This window comes from Schistocerca gregaria, chromosome 2 (assembly GCF_023897955.1).
Source record: "Schistocerca gregaria isolate iqSchGreg1 chromosome 2, iqSchGreg1.2, whole genome shotgun sequence".
NCBI classification, from domain to species: Eukaryota; Metazoa; Arthropoda; class Insecta; order Orthoptera; family Acrididae; genus Schistocerca; species Schistocerca gregaria.
The window spans coordinates 628408978-628431374 of NC_064921.1; the positions used below are offsets into that span (position 1 = coordinate 628408978).

Below are 22397 nucleotides of genomic sequence, written 5' to 3' on the forward strand. Positions count from 1 at the left end.
GTACTCATGTTATGATTATTGTTTGTGGTCATCGAGATAGAATAGTACCCAGCAAACAATGTTGTGTACATAAACATTATGTACATATCTGATATGTTTGTTTACCTATTTGCTGATGGATGCCATATTTGGTGCACCTGTGTTGTTCCCTGAAGTGATGTGATGTCCACAGCGAATGGCAAACATTGCTACGATACATAACATGTGTTTCCTGCACGTCAGTTCCTTCATGACATTGAAGTGTGCTCATCGTTAGTATGTCTCCATGAGTGGAGATATCTGTAGAAAAACCTGCTGTTATTTTAGCACTTAGCCAATTATCTATTTGCCAAATTGTGAAACAGTGTAGTGTGTCTATAGAGGGAATGCAATACACCCTTCACTGCCAGAAGACAACAGATAGCAAAAAGGACATACCATGACCAGGACAACCTCACAAAACAACTAAAAGTGATGATAAATATATCAGAATTACCAGTAAGAGAAATAGATTCAACACCGCACTACAAATTTGTACATAATTGGTAGAAATGAACATGACAACAATATCTGTTGCAACAATATAAAGGAGGCTGACTGAAGCTGGCTTGAAAGGATGTGTCACAGCAAGAAAACTGCTTCTAAGACCCATAAATAAACAGAAGGGGCTTGAATGGGCTAGAAAACATTGTAATTGGACATTGGAAGAGTGGAAGAAGGTGTTATTCACTGACGAGTCGAAATTTGAGATTTTTTGGAACCAGATGGAGAATATTTGTTCGCCGATTTGTAGGGGAAAGTGTAGCCTAGCAGCGTGTTCTACCTACAGTTAAACATGGTGGTGGTTCTATTATGGTTTGGGGATGTTTTGCTGGAGATAGAATTGGCAACATTGTGAAAATAGAAGGATGTATGGATCAGAAGCAGTACCACTGCGTACTTCAGTATCGTGCAATACAAAGCAGATTGCGCTTAATAGGGAAAGGGTTCACTTTACAACAGGATAATGACCCAAAACATCTGTCAGCATACTGTATGAACTACACTGCATCAAAGGAAAAACAGAAAGTACTGAATGATGTATATGGACGTCCCAAAGCCCCAATTGTAATCTCATTGTAATGGTCTAGGATGAAGTGGACAGATGTATCAGGGAAGTTAATATATCTAGCAAGGAACATCACTGGAATATTGTTAAGGATGTGTGGAATAATATAGATTCACAATACCTACAAAGGCTAGCTGACCGCATGCCTTGAGTTTTTGAGGCAGTCATTAAATCCAAAGGAGGATACCCTGATGAAAGTAAAATATATTGATTGTGATTGTATTATGTATTTGGAAATTAATATAATTATATTTTGTGAGAAATAATGTTTGGTTTGTGTCGTAAATATGAAATACCAGGGTGTATTGAAATTAATGAGTGGTAGTGTATAAACGAAACGGTATTTTTCACTTAAAATAAGACAAATGAATTACACAGATTTTAACAGACAGGCCTTGTATTTGGAAGCACGGAGGCTCTAATCCACATCTGTTCATCCTGTTTTGGCTTAACACAATGTCCCTAAATTACTTTGAGTCAAATGCCACAATGGTCTTTACTATAAGGTCAGGGTCAACTACCTAACTCATTGTTACTAGACATGTAACTATGTATATGTCTGTGTATATGAGATGTTTTTTGTTCTTAAATTGTCATACCAAACAATGTCCGTCATTGTAAAAGTGACCCATAGATGAATATAATTGTTCATACTACTTAAATTTCAAGTTATCATAGCCTAGAGAAAAGCATAGACTTCAAGGCAGAATGAACTCAACTCACCAGGAAGGAAATCAGGAAATCTAAGCAATAAACATTTATTTATGAAAATAAAAGTATGTCAAATTGAACTACACAATATGTTCAGTGTCTTAGGAAATGAAGTTTGTACCAACACAGACAAAAGGGACAAATACTTATCATATGTACTGATGCATAATTAGTTTGAAGGAAAACACATGCAGCAGAAAACTGCCTATCATTTTTATCTATCTATATTTATAAACTGATGCTCCCTTTGTGGGTTTCTCTTTAAGTGTATCGTTGTTGACAGTAAGTGAAAATATAAATGAAGATAATTTTGAGAACCTCTATATTCATTTTAAAATTCTTACCTGAAGTTTAGAATTAGCTTCAAAATATTTGAAATACTGGAGATATTCTGCTATGTCCTGTGTTAGATTCTGTATGACGGTGCTGAGCAGATTAATACATATAAAAATGAAACCCACGGTAGTTGCTGTGAGTTTGTGGGCACTAATTATGAGCACTTCATGATTTCTCATCAGAGCAATCATTAACATCACCAACGTGATGAGCAGCACTAGAAAACATAAAAATTAGTCATTTAGTAGATAATGAACACTGTACAGCCTTCATTAAAAAGTCTAATTTTATTGAATTCACTTTTTATGAAGGTTATCCAGAATACAGGTGTCATACACTAGTGGGGGGGTTGCTATTGAGTTTGACAGTTAACATTTCCCTATTGTTTGTAACATTCCTGTCCTTGTGGCTGAAAATTGTGGCTGTGATTATTTCTTCTACCAGGTGTTAAGTCTGTGATGACTTTCTAATCTCTCTCATTGTAGCAACTGAAACTCATCTTCAGCTCTATGTATGGGTCAAATACCATGAACCAGTAGAAATAATAATGTAATCAACACTTCTACATTATTAAAAGGTGTAAACAACTGTGACATACTGGTTATAATTTGATATGCTAATCTTCTACATCAGGGATGTACAAAGACTGATACTGAATGTATTGAGAAACAGTACAACAAATTCAGTACCAACTTTGATAAATGTTTCTGTGCAACTATACTTTATTTCTATTTTTGGCACTAGGAAAACTTACTCTCCCAATGAAACTTGAACTGTATATTATAGATTGCAGTGTTTAGACATCCTTTTTAAATTTTATTGTGGAGATCTAGATTTCAGCTAGAAGCTAGCCATTCTTAATGCACTCTTATTTTTACTCAATGCATGTAATGCCTGTTGCTACTCACCATATAGCGGAGATGCTGAGTCGCAGATAAGCACAACAAAAAGACTCTCACAATATTTCATATATTTAGAAAAAAAAATGATTTGTGAAAAAATGTTGACTTGGATGTTTTCTTTACATCTTTGGTTTATAAAGGGTATTGTTCAAAAAACTGTGTGAAAGCTACCAGCAACTTTGTTCTCTAAGTAGAAAGTATTCTGTAACTGTGTATTCTCTGTTCTGCATTTCTGCATCTAATGCAAAAACCTTCATTAATCCACCCACTACTTTCATCAAATAGCTTATTACACTGAAAAGAATAAGTTTCTGTACCTTTCAGCATACTTATCCAGAATGAAATGCATCCAGAGGTAGCTTTTATTAGGTATACACTTGCAGCCTTCTGGTCATTTTGTTTCACAAAACTGAAAATAAAAGTTGTGTTAGAATAGGGCACATAACAAAATAAACTGGAATTGGGGTGAGTATTGATACAATAAAGTACTGATAATCAGACAAAATACCTGTATGTATTGATTCTACACATCCACAAAATGATAGAAACTAAGGCTGAAATGCTATTCAAAGAACTATGAGTCAAACACTGATGTTAGCTATCTTAGTAGACAACAGAGGTAGAAATTTTAGTTATTTTTAGTATGCTTCACTTTTGTGAATAATTTCCTTTTTCTTTTGTAAGTAAATTTCATGATGTAAAGTACTTATCTCCAGCACTATACTTAGCAGAAATGGTGACAGAAGATCACATTGCTTTGACCCATTCTTAACTATGAAGGGTGCTGACAACTGATTTGCAACCTGGCACTGGAATCATTGTAATAGGGTGCAAACAGCCTAATGTCTTCAGCTGAACGCTTGCATTATCTTTCATAGTGTTGGCCAATTAATGCTGTTGTATGCCTGCCAGGAGTCAATGAATATAAAGTGTAGGTCTTTGTCATATTTATAAAACTTCTACTTCATTTGTTTCAGTGTGAAGATATGGTCAGTGGTTAAGTATTCCAGGATAAATCCTCACTGGTATTTGCCTACAATTCCTCTGAGCAATGGTTTTGGTTAGCTTAGTATCAGAGTGGTGTAAAATTTATACCCTGTCTCCGGCAGTGAGATTTCTCTGTAATTATACATGTTCATGACATCATCCTTTTTTAAAATTGCATATAAAATTGGCCTTTTCCATTTTGTGGGGATCTCCTCAACTAATCATATTTCTGCCAAAAGCTGTATCCGAAGTTCTACTACCACTGCCTCCTTCCTTCCCCCCTCCCCCCCTTCCTCCCTGCTAGCCTCCCTACTGTTCTTTGGTTTCTACTTGGTTTTCATGATTTAGTATTCTGTAAAAGTATCTTCCAAAGGTATCTGCTTGCTCCACTGAAGAAAATGTGAGATGTGCAGTTGATAGTAGTGGAGTGATGGAGATCACTGGAAGTAGATGATCCTTGCATTTGCAGATGATTTGGTGATAGTGGGTGAAACTTTGAGTGAAGTAACGACAGATACATCTTGATTTATGATAGAAGTAAGTAAACTATGGTTACTGGTCAGTAATGAAAAAACAGAGTATTTGGTAGTATTTTGTTGACAAAATTATATGGATGCCATCAGCATAGATGGTCACAATTTTGAATGAGTTGAAACATTTAACTACCAGGGGTCAATACTGTCAAATAAAAGTGAAACAGAGAAGGAAATTTGACAAAGAATAACAAATGTGAAGTGGGTGGACTATAGTTTAAACTACCTATATATGTTACACACTGGGTCCCAGGAAAGCAAGATACAGCTGTGTATATCACTAGTGTGCCCAGTTATATTGTATGGTCATGAGACCTTGGCATGTCACAGACAATGGATGAGTACATGCCTGCATTTGAGAAGAAGATTTCATGGAAAATTAATAGGCTGGTATGCAGTACAGAAACTGGAAGACATGGAAGACAGGAAAGAAGGTAAAATGAAGATCTGTATTGGCAGTTTAAGAAAGCTGATATTTGGAGAGTGACTGCAAGAAGAAGAATAGAGTGAGCAGGATATGCTCTCCAAGCAGAGGGTACTGTTCCTAACAAACAGTTTTATGTATTTACATATGTATTCAGTTTTTGTGATGTTACATTCTATTTATTTATGATTCAGGTACTAGATGTGTTGATCATTTCATTGTTTTATGTTTATGTTTATGTATATTTTTGTCTTCAGTCACAGGCTTAAATGAACTGTCTGTGTGCAATAAATTATGATGATGATGATAAAAGTTGGTATTTAAACTTAAAAGATAAGCTACATTAAATTAAACAATGCAATTGTTACTAAATAATTATTATTATTTTAAAAAATCTGAAAAATTGGTTTTATTATTCCGGTATGTGTTACCTTTCTTTGAACAAAGCTTTTTAACCAAATACCTTGGCTGTCACAATAGACAAGTGTGCAGATTGGCACAGAATCATCAAGAGAGGTTATCAGTGTGGGGAATGCCATCATTATTTTTATGTGTGATGCTGAAATGCAACCTGCATGAGGAATAATGTTAGTCATTTCCAGATATGACATGACTGTCACTACTGCTATACAATACTAATAAAAGAGCAGCTTATCTTGAAACTTTGAGCTGATTTGACAGTGGCACAATGAAAGTTAACAATTCTGCATGCTGCCATGTGTAATAGCAATATTAGGTCTATATCAGCTATATCCAATAGCTGTATCATATCCAATAGCTTAATTGCTTTGGAGACTAAGACAAAAACATTCTGATAACCCAAGAAATTCCAAATCCGTCTGACAGCATAAGGCATAAGATGCAAGTTAAGCCTAGGAAGGAAAGTTTGTGGTGACCAAGAAGGTCTTATTGCTTGGTGGTAGTCACACAAGAGGAATGTCAGAAATGGTTCAGAACTCTTTGGGAGGTGACTACCAGGTATCTTGTATTTTTAAGCCAAGTGTAGGGCATACTGATGTCAGCTGTGCTTTATGTTCTTTGTGGAAGGAGCTTGGAAATGAAAATCATGTTATAATACAAGCAGATTTGTTGTGCATAACAGAATGTCACATGAAACACACTGAAACTAAACAGATTCATATTGATGGAACCAATAAGAAGAAAGGAGAGTGGTTATGTATGCAAAAAGTTGGTGTCAAGTCCAAGGTCCTTTATGTTAATGAATTTTGTGCTGCACAATTTTTTGAATGTAATGTCACAATAGTATAATGGAAAACATATATGCTTGTAGCACTGACAGTTTACACATGACTGACAGGAAGTATCTTAAGCATCATACACAGCTAGAAACAGTTTTAATAAGATTATGTAGACTTCTTTGGAATACATCATTTTTGGAGACTTTAATACTGATTTTCTGTCAGATGATACTGATTAAGTACATCTACAGTTACTGATGTACGGCTTTAGGTTATTTTCTACAGTAAAATTCCTTACAACGTTTGAATACCAAAAATCTCAAAAAGGTCTTGCCTGATTTACTTAAAATTTTTACACAATACTCTAACAAACAATAAGACAGGCATAGGCTATATAATATCTCATCAGCTTATGATTAGAATACTGCTACAGCATCTGAATTTACAATAACAGTAAACAATGCTCAAGGTCAGAGAGAGAGAGGGGTGGGGGGTTAAGGGGAGGGGGGAAGAGGAAATGGACAAAGGGGTCAGAGGAAACGGGCATAGAAAGTGGAGAGGAGATAAATAGAGAGAGATGGAGAGAGAGAGGGAAGAAAAGATAAACATAGAGAGGGGGAGGAGAAAATGGACTGAGACAGGTGAGAGGAGGAGATCAATAGAGAGAGGGGGAGCAGTAGGTGGGCAGAGAGAGGGCTGAGGAGTTGATGAACAGAGAGAGGGGGGAGAGTGATGGCAGGAAAAGATGGAGAGAGAGGGGAAGGGGAAGATGGACAGAGAGAGGGGTAGGATGTGATGGACAGTGAGAGGGGAAGGAGGAAGAGATGGAAAAAGAGAGATGCAGAAAAAGCTGAACAGAGACAGAGGAGAGGGGAGAAGGAGATTACAATCTATATACAAATCCTGTACATATCAGAAATGTGGGATTTTTCTTTCCCATTTAAAAAGACTGAGCCACAGCAATGTGTGAGTGGGAAATTTACTGACCATTTAGGTACAGATCATAGAAGGAAAGTATTATGTTGCAGAATCCTAAACAATGACTCAGTCACAGTATTTAAAAAGCATTTATGGGAAGAACACTAGTGAAGAATTTATAAATCAGACAGAGTTAATGTAAAATTTAACTCTCTTGTAAATGTATTCCTGTAGCACTTTGAAGCTCATTTTCCACTTATAAAATGGCAAACTTGAGAACAGAAGAAAGAATAAAGAGTGGATAACTCCTGGGATTAAAGCATCTTATATGAGGATGAACTCAGGCATGGAAGTAACCTCAGTTTTGAGAAAAATAACATGTGGAGTGCCACAAGGATTGCTACTGTGCCCCCCCCCCCCCCCCCCCACCAACCTTGTTTCTAACCAAAATAAATGCTATTCCAACAACTTTAAATGCTGGTTCAAAAACTGTACATACCAATCAGGGTTCAGACTCAGCCTTAGTAGATAATTTTCAGATGATAGCTGAAAACATCTACAAGTTGTTTGCAGCTAAATCAGCAATAATGGACAATAGCACCAGAAGCAGACATTAGGCTAACATTTTGAAATGGAAGCAACACACAAATAAAATAATCAAGAAGCTCAGCCTATCATGCTATGTACTTAGAAGCATCTCCCACTGTGTTACCCAATTGCAGGGGCATTGCTTTATTTTGCATATTTTTGCTCTCTGTTGTCTTATGGAATGATCTTCTGGGACAGCACACCTAAATTAAATAATGCATTTGTTCTGAAGAAGTTAACAGTAAGAGTATTGTGTAAAGTAGATAGTCGTACATCTTGCAAAAGCCATTTTAAGGATCTTGGAATTCTTACACTCACATCCTCTTAAATTTAATTTTTAATGGTTTTTGGTGCTAGTAATAAAAAAACAATTTCAGCTGAACCGTGTTACACGCAGTCACAATACAAGACACAGGAATAATTTTCACGTGTTTTTTGCTTCCTTGTCCAAGGTTCAGAATGGAGTTATTACCCTAATGGTAAGATATTCAACAAATTTCCACCTTTCATAAAGCAAGAAAATAGAAATTTCTAACAGCTCAAAAAAGAATCAAAAAGATACCCTATTAGCCATTCTCTAAAAATTACCTGAATATCTCAATTCAGGGACTGAAAAGTTCTGTTAGCCACGTGACAAGTGACGGTGTTCGTTACAAAGCTGTATGACAAGTAATGATGTGCAGTGAATAGGACTCTATATTTATAGAAGTAAAAACATTTTCTTTGAAACATACCGTAGTAATCAAGTAAATATTAAGCCACCCATGGCAGACAAACAGCAACTACTGTATATAACACAACTGACGAGACAGCAAGTTTTATCAAAGCACCAGCTTTCCTACTAATTTAATAACATAATATCTGTGAATAGTATTAAGACATGCAGTGATAGTTTGTTGTTAATACAGCATACAGGTTAGGTTTTTATATCTTTGTCTTATGTTAATGTGTACCTTGACTCATTCTGCATCCTTGAAGGTTGTCCTCATTGATAAGGCAACGAGAGTTTGATAAATGAATGAATGGAATTAGTCCATCAAGTGCCATTTGAAGTTATCTGATTTTCAACATTGTTGTTCTTGTCTTGAATCTTCTGTTCCCTTCCTACTTCCAACTTTTCTCTCATTTCAGTCATTATCTTCATTGCTAATTAACATGTACTCTAATAGGCCTGTAGTTCTCCAAACTACAAAACACATCACTATCAGTGATCCAATATTCTGATCGTGATGCATTGTAAGCATTCTACACTCACTATTCTTTGCTAATTCATCACTCTCATCTGAAAATACTACCTGTTTCCACCACCACTGCACCACATATGAGCTCCCTGTGGTTACTTTGTTTCACCACACTGGTTGGTTGTTCGGAACTGCATGCAGATTCTAATATCACAGTTATACAGGGTGTAACAAAAATGTATGGCCAAACTTTCAGGAAACATTCCTCACACACAAATAAAGAAAAGATGTTATGTGGACCTGTGTCTGGAAGTGCTTAATTTCCATGTTAGAGCTCATTTTAGTTTCGTCAGTATGTACTGTGCTTGCTCGATTCACCGCCAGTTGGCCCAATTGAAAGAAGGTAATGTTGACTTTGGTGCTTGTGTTGACATGCAACTCATTGCTCTACAGTACTAGCATCAAGCACATCAGTATGTAGCATCAACAGGTTAGTGTTCATCACGAACATGGTTTTGCAGTCAGTGCAATGTTTACAAATGCAGAGTTGGCAGATGCCCATTTGATGTATGGATTAGCACAGGGCAATAGCCGTGGTGCGGTACATTTGTATTGAGACAGATTTCCAGAGCGAAGGTGTCCCCACAGGAAGACGTTCGAAGCAACTGATCGGCGTCTTAGGGATCACGGAACATTCCAACCTATGAATCGCGACTGGGGAAGACCTAGAAAGATGAGGACACCTGAAATGGATGAGGCAATTCTTCGTGCAGTTGATGATAAACCTAATGTCAGCATCAGAGACTTTGTTGCTGTACAAGGTAACGTTGAACACGTCACTGTAAGGAGAGTGCTACGGGAGAACCAGTTGTTTCCGTACCATGTACAGCATGTGCAGGCACTATCAGCAGCTGATTGGCCTCCACGGGTACACTTCTGCGAATGGTTCATCCAATAATGTGTCAATCCTCATTTCAGTGCAAATGTTCTCTTTACGGATGAGGCTTCATTCCAACGTGATCAAATTGTAAATTTTCACAATCAACATGTGTGGGCTGATGAGAATCGCACGCAATTGTGCAATCACATCATCAACGCAGGCATTGTTGGTGATGTCTTGATTGGGCCCCATGTTCTTCCACCTACACTCAATGGAGCATGTTATCATGATTTCATATGGGATACTCTACCTGTGCTGCTAGAACATGTGACTTTACAAGTACGACACAGCATGTGGTTCATGCACGATGGAGCTCCTGCACATTTCAGTCGAAGTGTTTGTACACTTCTCAACAACAGATTCGGTGGATTGGTAAAGGCGGACCAATTCCATGGCCTCCATGCTCTCCTGACCTCAACCCTCTTGACTTTCATTTATGGGGGCATTTGAAAGCTCTTGTCTTCGCAACCCCGATACTAAATGTAGAGACTCTTCGTGCTTGTATTGTGGACTGCTGTGATACAATACGCCATTCTCCAGGGCTGCATCAGCGCATCCGGGATTCCATGCGACGGATGGTGGATGTATGTATCCTCACCAACGGAGGACATTTTGAACATTTCCTGTAACAAAGTGTTTGAAGTCACACTGGTACGTTCTGTTGCTGTGTGTTTCCTTTCCATGATTAATGTGATTTGAAGAGAAGTAATAAAATGAGCTCTAACATGGAAAGTAAGTGTTTCTGGACACATGTCCACATAACATATTTTCTTTCTTTGTGTGTGAGGAATGTTTCCTGAAAGTTTGGCCATATCTTTTTGTAACACGCTGTATACATACATAGTTATATACATGTATAGTTGCTACCATGAGTCAAATGGTAGAGCCGCATCATGTTGCATCAAAAGCAAACATCAAGCATAAGAATTTACCATATTTTACTGTACTGCAGTATCAATAGCTTTCAACATTTATCAATGAAAGTCACCACCTGACAGCATTTTCACTTAGTTATTAATTATTGACCTTTACCATGCTTGGACACCAATGTTAACTGGCTTATGACAGTTTCTATTTTTCTGTGTTGTAACTCTCTCCTGTGACCTCACAGTTTTTTTTCTGATAATAAAGTTACTGAAGCTATTAGATGGCAGTTCAGTTTTAACAGGTCCTGCAATGGAGTATTTGTCAAACCACTCCCATTTACACACCCATGTCAGGCGTGATTACCATCCTCTTCACTGCATTCACACAGTGGGTATGGTATAAGATTGATGCAATGCAGATGTTTCTTGAAGCAGCTGTAATTGAAGCTCAGATAAGCAATGGCAATTCTGAACCTCCATGGATATTGGCAGCTGTCATACTAGTGCCACAAAAGCAACAATGATTATGTTTGTATGTAAACTTTTATATCTAATCCCAAGAGATTCTGTCATTCTTTACACCAGAATTCCCTGGCTGTGCTGTAACTCTTCACCAGAAATAACACAATCAGTAATATCTGTACTGGGAGGGAACTCCTTTGCCAAAAGTCTATAATTTTGCTTCCTTTAATATTGTAACATGCCTTTATTCAGTAATTATTGATATGTTGACCATTGTGGAATAATGTTAACAAATCCTTTATATCACACACAGTAAACCTTTAATTATACACTCCTGGAAATGGAAAAAGGAACACATTGACACCGGTGTGTCAGACCCACCATACTTGCTCCGGACACTGCCAGAGGGCTGTACAAGCAATGATCACACGCACGGCACAGCGGACACACCAGGAACCGCGGTGTTGGCTGTCGAATGGCGCTAGCTGCGCAGCATTTGTGCACCGCCGCCGTCAGTGTCAGCCAGTTTGCCGTGGCATACGGAGCACCATCGCAGTCTTTAACACTGGTAGCATGCCGCGACAGCGTGGACATGAACCGTATGTGCAGTTGACGGACTTTGAGCGAGGGCGTATAGTGGGCATGCGGGAGGCCGGGTGGACGTAACGCCGAATTGCTCAACACGTGGGGCGTGAGGTCTCCACAGTACATCGATGTTGTCGCCAGTGGTCGGCGGAAGGTGCACGTGCCCGTTGACCTGGGACCGGACCGCAGCGACGCACGGATGCACGCCAAGACCGTAGGATCCTACGCAGTGCCGTAGGGGACCGCACCGCCACTTCCCAGCAAATTAGGGACACTGTTGCTCCTGGGGTATCGGCGAGGACCATTCGCAACCGTCTCCATGAAGCTGGGCTACGGTCCCGCACACCGTTAGGCCGTCTTCCGCTCACGCCCCAACATCGTGCAGCCCGCCTCCAGTGGTGTCGCGACAGGCGTGAATGGAGGGACGAATGGAGACGTGTCGTCTTCAGCGATGAGAGTCGCTTCTGCCTTGGTGCCAATGATGGTCGTATGCGTGTTTGGCGCCGTGCAGGTGAGCGCCACAATCAGGACTGCATACGACCAAGGCACACAGGGCCAACAACCGACATCATGGTGTGGGGAGCGATCTCCTACACTGGCCGTACACCTCTGGTGATCGTCGAGGGGACACTGAATAGTGCACGGTACATCGAAACCGTCATCGAACCCATCGTTCTACCATTCCTAGACCGGCAAGGGAACTTGCTGTTCCAACAGGACAATGCACGTCCGCATGTATCCCGTGCCACCCAACGTGCTCTAGAAGGTGTAAGTCAACTACCCTGGCCAGCAAGATCTCCGGATCTGTCCCCCATTGAGCATGTTTGGGACTGGATGAAGCGTCGTCTCACGCGGTCTGCACGTCCAGCACGAACGCTGGTACAACTGAGGCGCCAGGTGGAAATGGCATGGCAAGCCGTTCCACAGGACTACATCCAGCATCTTTACGATCGTCTCCATGGGAGAATAGCAGCCTGCATTGCTGTGAAAGGTGGATATACACTGTGCTAGTGCCGACATTGTGCATGCTCTGTTGCCTGTGTCTATGTGCCTGTGGTTCTGTCAGTGTGATCATGTGATGTATCTGACCCCAGGAATGTGTCAATAAAGTTTCCCCTTCCTGGGACATTGAATTCACGGTGTTGTTATTTCAATTTCCAGGAGTGTATAAATGCTTCAGGAGAGGAAGACTTGATCTGACATTCAGTAATATCATGATTAGTTCTTCCACTTGTTGCTAAGAATTTCAGAAACCCAATAGAAAGGCTGTTAGTTCTGCTGTTGGGAGAGTGATTTCCAGTGGAAGGATACATTTTGGCTAGGATGTCACTAAGTGTTCCTGTGCCTTGCCTCATTTAGTGAGACTTCATTATAATTAAAAACTGAAGCTTCTTCATTTAGAGAAGATTTTTGCTAGGATATTATGTACCTACACATATGAAAGTGGTCTAACATTCTGATGTCTGATAGCTATCAGCTGTCTACATATGGGAAGAAATCAAAACCTTTTTAAAATAAACATTAAAGTTATGCAGAATCTACAACCCCAAGCCAAATGTCCTCATAAATTGTTAAAGGAGACATGAATATAGTTTTATTTACTTTGTTTTTGATGTCTGCCTGATGTCTACTGGTAACCTGTTACAGGCTTTCACAACATATAAAGCTCCACTTTCAACTGTACCTAAAATAAAGGAAAGGCAGATACTCACCTGTGGCAGACTGAAGTATAATGCATAGACACACATAACACAACACAGCATTAGCTACCTTTCAAGCTCTGGTTCTTCCTATAGCAGAAAGTAAACATATTCACACACAAAACCACACAGCCAATGATGTGCACACTACACAGCCGCTGTATAAGATTACAGTACCTCTATGGTTTGATTTGGAGACCTCAATTACTTAATCAGTTACATTAGCAATGTTTTAAGGTTGTTGTTGTGGTCTTCAGTCCTGAGACTGGTTTGATGCAGCTCTCCATGCTACTCTATCCTGTGCAAGCTTCTTCATCTCCCAGTACCTACTGCAACCTACATCCTTCTGAATCTGATTGGTGTATTCATCTCTTGGTCTCCCTCTACGATTTTTACCCTCCACGCTGCCCTCCAATACTAAATTAGTGCTCCCTTGATGCCTCAGAACATGTCCTACCAACTGATCCCTTCTTCTGGTCAAGTTGTGCCACAAACTTCTCTTCTCCCCAATCCTATTCAATACTTCCTCATTAGTTATGCGATCTACCCATCCAATCTTCAGCATTCTTTTGTAGCACATCATTTCGAAAGCTTCTATTCTCTTCTTGTCCAAACTATTTATCGTCCATGTTTCACTTCCATACATGGCTACACTCCATACAAATACTTTCAGAAAAGATTTCCTGACACTTAAATCTATACTCGATGTTAACAAATTTCTCTTATTCAGAAACACTTTCCTTGCCATTGCCAGTCTACATTTTATATCCTCTCTACTTTGACCATCATCAATTATTTTGCTCCCCAAATAGCAAAACTCCTTTACTACTTTAAGTGTCTCATTTCCTAATCTAATTCCCTCAGCATCACCCGATTTAATTTGACTACATTCCATTATCCTCGTTTTGCTTTTGTTGATGTTCATCTTATATACTCCTCTCAAGACACTTTCCATTCCATTCAACTGCTCTTCCAAGTCCTTTGCTGTCTCTGACAGAATTACAATGTCATCGGCGAACCTCGAAGTTTTTATTTCTTCTCCATGAATTTTAATACCTACTCTGAATTTTTCTTTTGTTTCCTTTACTGCTTGCTCAATATACAGATTGAATAACATCAGGGAGAGGCTACAACCCTGTCTCACTCCCTTTCCAACCACTGCCTCCCTTTCATGTCCCTCAACTCTTATAACTGCCATCTGGTTTCTGTACAAATTGTAAATAGCCTTTCGCTCCCTGTATTTTACCCCTGCCACCTCCAGAATTTGAAGGAGAGTATTCCAGTCAATATTGTCAAAAGCTTTCTCTATGTCTACAAATGCTAGAAACGTAGGTTTGCCTTTTCTTAATCTTTCTTCTAAGATAAGTCGTAAGGTCAGTAGTGCCTCACGAATTCCAGTATTTCTGCGGAATCCAAACTGATCTTCCCCGAGGTCGGCTTCTACTAGTTTTTCCATTTGTCTGTAAAGAATTCGTGTTAGTAGTTTGCAGCTGTGGCTTATTAAACTGATAGTTTGCTAATTTTCACATCTGTCAACACCACCTTTCTTTGGGATTGGAATTATTATATTCTTCTTGAAGTCTGAGGGTATTTCGCCTGTTTCATATGTCTTGCTCACCAGGGGGTAGAGTCTTGTTAGGACTGGCTCTCCCAAGGCCGTCAGTAGTTCCAATGGAATGTTGTCTACTCCAGGGGCCTTGTTTCGACTCAGGTCTTTCAGTGCTCTGTCAAACTCTTCACGCAGTATCGTATCTCCCATTTCATCTTCATCTACATCCTCTTCCATTTCCATAATATTGTCCTCAAGTACATCGCCCTTGTATAGACCCTCTATATACTCATTCCACCTTTCTGCTTTCCCTTCTTTGCTTAGAACTGGGTTTCCATCTCAGCTCTTGATATTCATGCAAGTGGCTCTCTTTTCTCCAAAGGTCTCTTTCATTTTCCTGTAGGCAGATTCTATCTTACCCCCTAGTGAAATAAGGCTCTACATCCATACATTTGTCCTCTAGCCATCCCTGCTTAGCCGTTTTGCACTTCCTGTCGATCTCATTTTTGAGACATTTGTATTCCTTTTTGCCTGCTTCATTTACTGCATTTTTATATTTTCTCCTTTCGTCAATTAAATTCAATATTTCTCCAGTTACCCAAGGTTTTCTACTAGCCCTCGTCTTTTTACCTACTTGATCCTCTGCTGCCTTCACTACTTCATCCCTCAGAGTTACCCAGTCGTCTTCTACTGTATTTCTTTCCCCCATTCCTGTCAATTGTTCCCTAATGCTCTCCCTGAAACTCTGTACAACCTCTGGTTTAGTCAGTTTATCCAGGTCCCATCTCCTTAAATTCCCACCTTTTTGCTGTTTCTTCAGTTTTAATCTACAGTTAATAACCAAAGTCCACGTCTGCCACTGGAAATGTCTTACAATTTAAAACCTGGTTCCTAAATCTCTGTCTTACCATTATATAATCTATCTGATACCTTTTAGTACCTCCAGGGTTCTTCCATGTATACAATCTTCTTTCATGATTCTTAAACCAAGTGTTAGCTATGATTAAGTTGTGCTCTGTGAAAAATTCTACTAAGCAGCTTCCTCTTTCATTTCTTAGCCCCAATCCATATCCACCTACTACGTTTCCTTCTCTCCCTTTTCCTTTTTTAAGGTGTCCAACTGAAAGACTTAGGGAAGTTTAAAATCAAAGTTTAAATAATGATGAAATTATTACATGCATATTGATTCAGAAAACTTCAGCTTGGCTCAGTGAGTTCCCTCAGAAAATGATCTCGTATGATGGGATTGATAGTAAGTGAAGTACGTTAGCTATTTTATTTTTATATCACCTGTGTCTGTCAACATCCACATTGCAAAATAAAGATTTGTTTCGCCATATCTGCAGTTCTGTTGTATCCTCCTTCCAGTTGAATTTATTATCAATCAGTAAACTCACTAATTTGAAACTGTCAACCTCTTCCATCTGCCTGTCATCATATTTTAGAAGTATTCTCAGGGGAAACATCTTGTAAGTTCTGAACTGCATATAGTGTGTTTCTTCAGAGTTTAGTGACAAAGAACTGTCTTGGAACCATTTATTAATATCCTTTAAAATTTCATTAACCAATCTTCCTAAAATTATACTTGATATGCTGTTTATTGTGATGTTTGTATCATCTGCAAAACCAAATGAACTTTCTATCTGACAATGATATTGATCAATGTAAGGTATGTGAACTCATCTTGCATCATGTACAGGCTCTACAGAAAACATAAATCTAGAAGGTCTGACAAAATATTTCAGGCCCACTTCCCTGAAATCATCCTTAACATATTAACCACTGGCTCACTTCATTCATTATGACAATCTTCAATGCACTGAAATTCTGTATTTCTTCTTCAATCTGTAATCCATAACATCTTCCCATGTGAAGGTTAAGTTTGAAACTGGATTATAGCCTATACATTCTGCCATCATCATCGACATAAATATTAAATAATCTAGTGTAATTGGACACATATCTTTAGTAAGTTTCAAAGATACTTAATTTTATGGGGGTCACAGGGCTATTGTTAAATGTGTAAGACAACTCTGACTTTGTTTTAAGTGAGAATAAAGATAAGAAGTAGATTCACTGATAAGCAGCACATTTCAGTAGTTGTTAAACAAAGAAGGAATACTTTAGAGTTCATGGGAACTGTAATGACAACCAAATATTTATATTTTTCTTTCTTCAGTTGATCTGCAGCCAAATTGTTGGGGCAAAAGTTACTCTCTGTCTTCCACATATGCCTTAGATATCACACCTTAATACTGATTTGGCTGTTAATGAAACCATATTTTCCAATGATTTAACTGGCTCACAATACTTTCTATCATCATTTCATACATGTATTGTGATTTCTTACACCTTTTTAACATTGTCCTTCTTTTATTGTTTTCAAACACGACTGATATTCCTGCACTTAAAAATATGTAGCACTTTTGATGCATGTGCATTTGCTGTTTCTTGTTTTATCTTCAACCGCTTTTTGTTTATTAATACAATGAAGTTAGCACTATGTTGTTGTTATTGTTGTTGTTGTTGTGGTGGTGGTGAAGGTAGTGCTCATTCCAAAGGCTGATTTGATGCAGCTATAATGGAATAGAGGAAGAAGCCACACTTCTTACATGAATTCTGTAAAGGGGTTGCAGATATTTTTTTAATTGCAGTCTGTTAACAATCATTGTACTTTGAAGTTGCTGCTGCTGATGGAGGGCAAGACAAATACATGCTCATAGAATTTTGCAGTATGTTGGTTTCTGATCTGACCTTGCTGGTGGAAGTGCTGACGTGTGCTCTCCCTGTGGCCACTTTATTGCTGCAGGGTCAAGTTTCTTGGCCCAATGTGGCTGCTTTCCAGTGAATACATATGGCAGTGGCTCACACCAGCAACACAGGGTGAGAGTGTTCCTCATTTGAACCTAAGCAATGCAGAGCTCTCTGGATCCCCTGTGTTGTAATTCCATGGAGGTGGCAAGATGGTGTGCTGTCCAAATGCCCAAGTGATCAGGTAGAGGGTAGAGGTTTAAGCCTGGAAACATTAGTGGTGGTAGCATCACCAGTAAGGCCTTGATTATCACAGACTGCATGTCGTAATGCTGCCCAGCTGTTCACAAATGATGGCTGTCCTGGGGAGTTTCAGTGCAGCTGCTTGCACCTGACTTTGCAGAAGTCATGTAGAAATGTTCTGAAGCAATGAATGAAGTGGCTTTCATCACATGGAAGTACATCAAACCAGAGTGACTTCCTAAAGTCTGACCCCCTAGGTGCTGAGAAGTGTCTTACCACTGCTGAAGGGTGCTGATGAGGCAGGTTGGTGACTGGCAACAGTCAATGCCTATTTCCTACTTCTCTGACATTGGGTCCAAGTACTGTTAGAGTCCATCCCATTACAATTCCTCCCTCCTAAGAGAAATCTGGTATCCAGATTACCATTGGAAACTGGCTGTAATGTAAAAACTGATTTATTTACAAGCATTTAAACCTTGTGTCCACTACTTCACTCACAGTACACTTAATCCTTTACAATACTTATACTTCATTGTGACCTCACTAGCACTTGGCTCTCACATGTATTTTTTGCTCATCATTGATTCTTTCCTCTGTAAGACTGTTTCCCACTGACATGGTTATTACTGGTTTGAACCAGTAGGTTAGATGTTGGCAGGGACAGATTTTGGGTAACATTCCACTTGACGTGATAGTATGCAATACCTAGTATGGCTAAAATCATGCAGACAACTGATGCTGAGATTCCTATAGTTATGAGTTGGCACTTATGAAACGTTTTTCAAGTGGTCTAAAAGGTACTCCCTTGATTCTGTGCAGCTAACATCTGATCTAAGGAGGCGAGTGGTGTCCGGTCTAAAGTGTTATTCAAGTACATCAGATTTTTAGTGGCTAGGATCTCTAAGGGTAAGACAGGTTGGTAAATTAATATATGGCTGACATTTAGGTTGGTGGTTCCAGAGATGGAGGCAAATAATTGAACAGTTGGTCTAGAAATATCACATTAGGTGCTGTTGATCAGTAACCTTGACCCTGTAGTTCTATGCACTGTGTGCCTCTGTAATGTCCTCACTTGTAACAACTGAAAACAATAACCAGTGGGTTTGCCATAACCAATGCAGGTTGGTTGGTTGATTCAGAGGAGGGGACCAAACTGCGAGGTCATCAGTCACATCGGATTAGGGTAGGATGGGGAAGGAAGATGACTGTGCCCTTTCAAAGGAACCGTTCTGACATACCAATGCACGCCACCTCTTTGGAAGGATTATGTTTTGTCTGTGATTATCTCTTTAGGACATTATGTTGCAGATGTCTGGAGTTGAACAAGGTGAACTCACATGACCATGGGGTGCTGTGTACACATTGTGTATGGTAGATGGTGACTAGCTTGGCTCAGAAGTGTAGAAATTCCTTGTTACTTTATTATTCCTTCTCATAGCTTAAGTCCAAAGTGATGTGTCAGGCTAACTGTAGGAGTGTCCTGCTTTTCTTACCTGCTTTTACCCTTCTTTTCCTTTTTCACTAGGCACTGCCCTCCCTTCCTTCTGAGAGTGGTGCCAGAAATGGAGGCAGCACCTCTAGGGACCTTTTATAAGGGGCAGAAATTTTTTTATGTTAACTACCATGGCACAAGTTGGAAGTTGTAGTTTAACACAATTAAGTGACATTACTTCTATCACTTGGTAGGGTCTTTGCTAACACATAAAATATTACTTAGTCTTTGTCTTTGCTTCATAGGGACTGGGGAGGACACGGCCTGGTGTGACACTCTGGTAATACTGATTTTTGATTAGGGGTATTTTCCTGCTGTTCCAAGGCTTTTGCATTCATCTTTTTAACCTGGTGCAAAATATTTTTTAATTTGTTCAAGAAATTTTTTCCTGATCACATATTTTTTCCTGGAAAGCTCTTATATTGCTCAAAAGGAGATGGCAACTTCTGATCACAAGCAACCTCATAGGGGAATAAACTGTTCTCTGATGGAGTTTTGAGTTATATGCTGCCATTACATAAGGCCCATTCCATTCAGTATGATGACTATTAACGTATTAATGCAATATTTTTCCTACCACACAATGGACTTTCTCAGTCTGGCTGCAGGTGTAATGCATTGGTTGTAAGTTTCTTAAAGCACAATAATCAGCAGAACCTCTTTATTAAGTCATAGCTAAAATGTGTTCCTTGTTCAGTTCTTACTATCTTACCACTGAATTGTAGTTTTTTTATGACCGAGTTTTGCTCTTCTAGTGCAGGGGACAGTTTTTTACCTACTGATTCATGTCTTGTTTACATGTTGCGCAGCAATAATTTTGCACAATTCTGCATTCTGTTGTTGCTGTGTCCAGCTAAAATTGAAAAAAGAGCCTACCTCAGCATCTTGTAATTTTTCTGGTAGCTCTATGCATAACCCACATCTTGTCTTCCTGTAGAGCATTCAATTTTCTGTACTGAGTTATGGCTGCCTAGTGAACTGCTAAAAAACTGGGGCAATGCTTTATGGTTCTCTCTATTCACACATGTTCATCCCGGCATGTTCTGTGGTGTGAATTTTGTGACTGAGGCCATCGAGATTCCTGTATGATTTAACTAGTTGATGTACTACTTCAGAATAGAATTCACACAGTCCCTACACCCATCAAGTTCAATGCCTCATTGGATCTTTAAGTCCTAGTAACTATTTCAGTGCTGCATTATCAGTTATTACTTTGAAGTGCTGTCAGTGGCAGTTGGTCATAATATGCTAATATATTTCAGCACACCATAAATATTGCACTTAAGTCATGAAATGCAGTCTGGAAATTGCATTAAAATTACAGTATTTCTCTTCAAGTGTGATCCATAAATTGTATTAACATTAAGGTTATTCTCTTCAATAAAATGGAGAAAGGCATGTTCTGTAGCTCTGTCTCTCAGTGATAACTAGAAATCAGTGTTGACTAGTGAACTGACCATCATCTGCATTATAATCAGCTCAGAGAAGGGACTCAGCTCCATGTTTTCAACTGTGCATGCTCTGATATGATGTCATCCCTTCAGACACTATGTGCTCTATGTTGTTTATGGTGCAAGGTCAGTATTTTTCTCTGAAACTGCATGTAACATACTGTGCAAGTGTAGACTATGAGAGATTCTTGAGGAGCAGTTAATGTAACCATGTCATGGCCAAGTGCCCATGAACATCAACTATCAATTCACTGGTTTGGGTTCAGTTCCCACTGGTACAATCATATTTTTAAAAAAAATTAATTAGTCCTTGGAATATTAAGCTATTTAACACTTTGACTGCTATAGACATTCTCTCTACATTTTGTGTTTTGTTGCCACTTTACTGCTCTCCTAACACTGCTACCCAAGTTGAAAACAGTGCTGTAGCTGCTGTGAAATACTTATCATACAATTTTAAGAAAACTATTCAGTGAAAAAAATTGACTTTTGCACATCTTACAGTTTGATATTTTTTATCAATAAAGGACTGAATTCATTTTTGTCATTCATCATAATCACTATGCTGTGTTAAATTAAGTAAAACATTGCATTAAATTTTAAGGAATTTGCAGAGGTATAAAAGCACTGAATAAACTTTGTGTACAATTTATTTTAGCCCATACAATGCTTTGTATGAAATGTAGATAAGATATGGAAATTTTATTTAAAACTGAGAGTAGAATTGTATCTCATTTCATTCTCAAATTACTGATTTTTATATCCATCAGATGGTCACACATGATGTCCTCAGTTCTGTCTATGCAGACTGGCTGGCTGCTATGAAATACTCACCACCCCATTTTAAGAAAACTGTCAGGTGCAAAAAATTGATTTTTGCACATCTTAAGGTGTGATATATTTGCTCAATAAAGGACTCAGTTTCGTTTTCTTATTCATCATAGTTACTGTTTGCATCAAATTAAGAAAAACATTGCACTAAATTTTAGAGAGTTAGCAGAGGTAAAATGCATTGTATAAACTTTATGTATGGTTAATTTAGGATGTAAATTTCTGTGTATGAAATGTACATAAGACATCACAGTTTTGTTTAAAACTGAGAGCAAAAATCCCATTTCATTCTTAAGTTATTGTTTTTTAAATCCAGCAGACAGTTGTGTGTGATGGGCCAATTTATACCTGCACATCAGGAAGCATATGGTCATAACAATTGTCATATTCCATAAATGGTTCAAGAGATTGAAATGAGGCTTCAAGCAAATGTTAGCATATAAAAAGGCACATATATTATATAATAAATATCTGAATGTTTTTATTCGCTAAGCATGGAAGTAAGTCCCTTACAGCAGTGGGAGGGTCAGTGGGACATGATGTGTAAACACATCAACAGTGCTTAAGTTTGATAAAGATTTACATTTGAAGTATGAGGGCTTTTTGAGCAAAGGCACATGAGTGAGTCCCATATCCCAATGTTCAAGAATATTGTCAGCCA

At 38.7% G+C, this 22397-nt stretch overlaps 1 protein-coding gene across 2 annotated transcripts in view; it reads right to left on the reverse strand.

Moving 5' to 3' along the window:
- Positions 1 to 22397, reverse strand: part of LOC126334641 (ATP-binding cassette sub-family C member 12-like) — a 498524-nt gene that overhangs the window by 84160 nt on the left and 391967 nt on the right. For both annotated transcript variants that reach the window (XM_049997082.1, XM_049997083.1), the window contains exons 24-25: positions 3354 to 3445; positions 2143 to 2351 (exon numbers count right to left, since the gene is read on the reverse strand). In XM_049997082.1, the coding sequence (XP_049853039.1) occupies positions 2143 to 2351; positions 3354 to 3445 (301 nt within the window). The remainder of the gene's footprint in view (positions 1 to 2142; positions 2352 to 3353; positions 3446 to 22397) is intronic.